Source organism: Myotis brandtii, unplaced genomic scaffold (assembly GCF_000412655.1).
Source record: "Myotis brandtii unplaced genomic scaffold, ASM41265v1 scaffold691, whole genome shotgun sequence".
NCBI classification, from domain to species: domain Eukaryota; kingdom Metazoa; phylum Chordata; class Mammalia; order Chiroptera; family Vespertilionidae; genus Myotis; species Myotis brandtii.
In genome coordinates, this window is record NW_005370704.1 from 1,278,841 (window position 1) to 1,280,041 (window position 1,201).

The following is a 1,201-nucleotide window of genomic DNA, read 5'->3' on the forward strand; positions in this document are numbered from 1 at the left end:
TGGGCGGCCTGTCTCTGGGCCTGGAGCGGGCTGACCTGGCTGTTCGTCCAGAGCCACGGTCCTCAGAACGGCTGGCCCGCTGGTCGGCCGCTTGTTCTAGGTTTTCCCACGTCTTGGCCTCTCGGCTGACTTGGCAGCAAACCAAGCGTTAAGGGAAGCTGGCGCCGCGGTTCCCAGCGGCCTCCACCGGTGTCATCCGCCAGCTCTCCACGCGGTGAAACCGCTTTCGGATCTGGCGTTGCCCGTAGTTCCTAAAAGTATAAAATCAGACGCTGACCACCCAAAGCCGCCCCGATGCAGCCCTTCCTCATCCTCCATGTTCATTAGCTCAGTCACCCCGAGCCCTGCGTGGGGCGGAGCGTGGAGGTGAGGCTGGGGCCCGAGGGCTCGATGGAGGAGACCTCCTTGGACTCAGCTGACACCCGCTCCGACCTGGTTAACCGATCTGTTCTCTCTGCTTCTTCCCCCCCCCCCCCCCCCCGCACCCTCCTGTGGACCCTCCTGGGCCGGGCGCAGCGGGCGCATCACTTACAGTGACATGTTTGAGATGCTGAAGCACATGCCCCCGCCCCTGGGGCTGGGGAAGCGGTGCCCCGCGCGAGTGGCGTACAAGGTACCCGCCTGCTCAGGCTGTGCCGGCTGCTCCTCCCGCCGGGGCTTGTCCGTCCGTCTGTCTGCCACTCTGCTGTCTCACTGTGTCTTCCTTTGCCCAGCCATCTCCCCTCCTTCCCAGACAGAGGGACACCGCCCTCCGAGGTCCCTGCACCGCTCCCTGTCCCCAGAGCTGCCCCTGGGCCAGCCCCCTGCCCTCCCCCCGCCCCCTAGAGTGAGGGTGGACCGGCTTCCGGACAGGCTCTTGTTTTTGTTTTGTTTTTTATTGTTTAAAGTATTACAAATGGTAGCACATGTGTCTCCTTTTTTTCCCAATTGACCTTCCCCCGCCTCCCCCACCCTCGGGTCTGATGTGCAGGGAGAGGGGCTCAGGGCCTCAGGCACCTGGGAGACCCCGCCCCACGCCCACAGGATGTCCAGGCCCCACTGCAGGGCCTGGGAGGAGGTGGGGACAGGGCCCCGAGGGCGCCAGGGACAGGCATCCTGCAGGGGGACACAGCTTCGGGGCACAGGAGCCCTGTGACCTCCCCACCCAGGAAGCTGAGCAGCAGGAGGGGGAAGCTGAAGGACCCTCCTCACCCCCTCACGC

The 1,201-nt window shown here is 65.0% G+C and overlaps 1 protein-coding gene across 1 annotated transcript in view; it reads left to right on the top strand.

Annotated features, from left to right (window-relative positions):
- CACNA1B (calcium channel, voltage-dependent, N type, alpha 1B subunit) overlaps positions 1–1,201 on the top strand; it is a gene marked incomplete at its 3' end in the record, with an annotated part of 138,429 nt that overhangs the window by 124,234 nt on the left and 12,994 nt on the right. Inside the window, exon 39 of the mRNA XM_014529697.1 lies at positions 517–613. Within this exon, the coding sequence (XP_014385183.1) occupies positions 517–613 (97 nt within the window). The remainder of the gene's footprint in view (positions 1–516; positions 614–1,201) is intronic.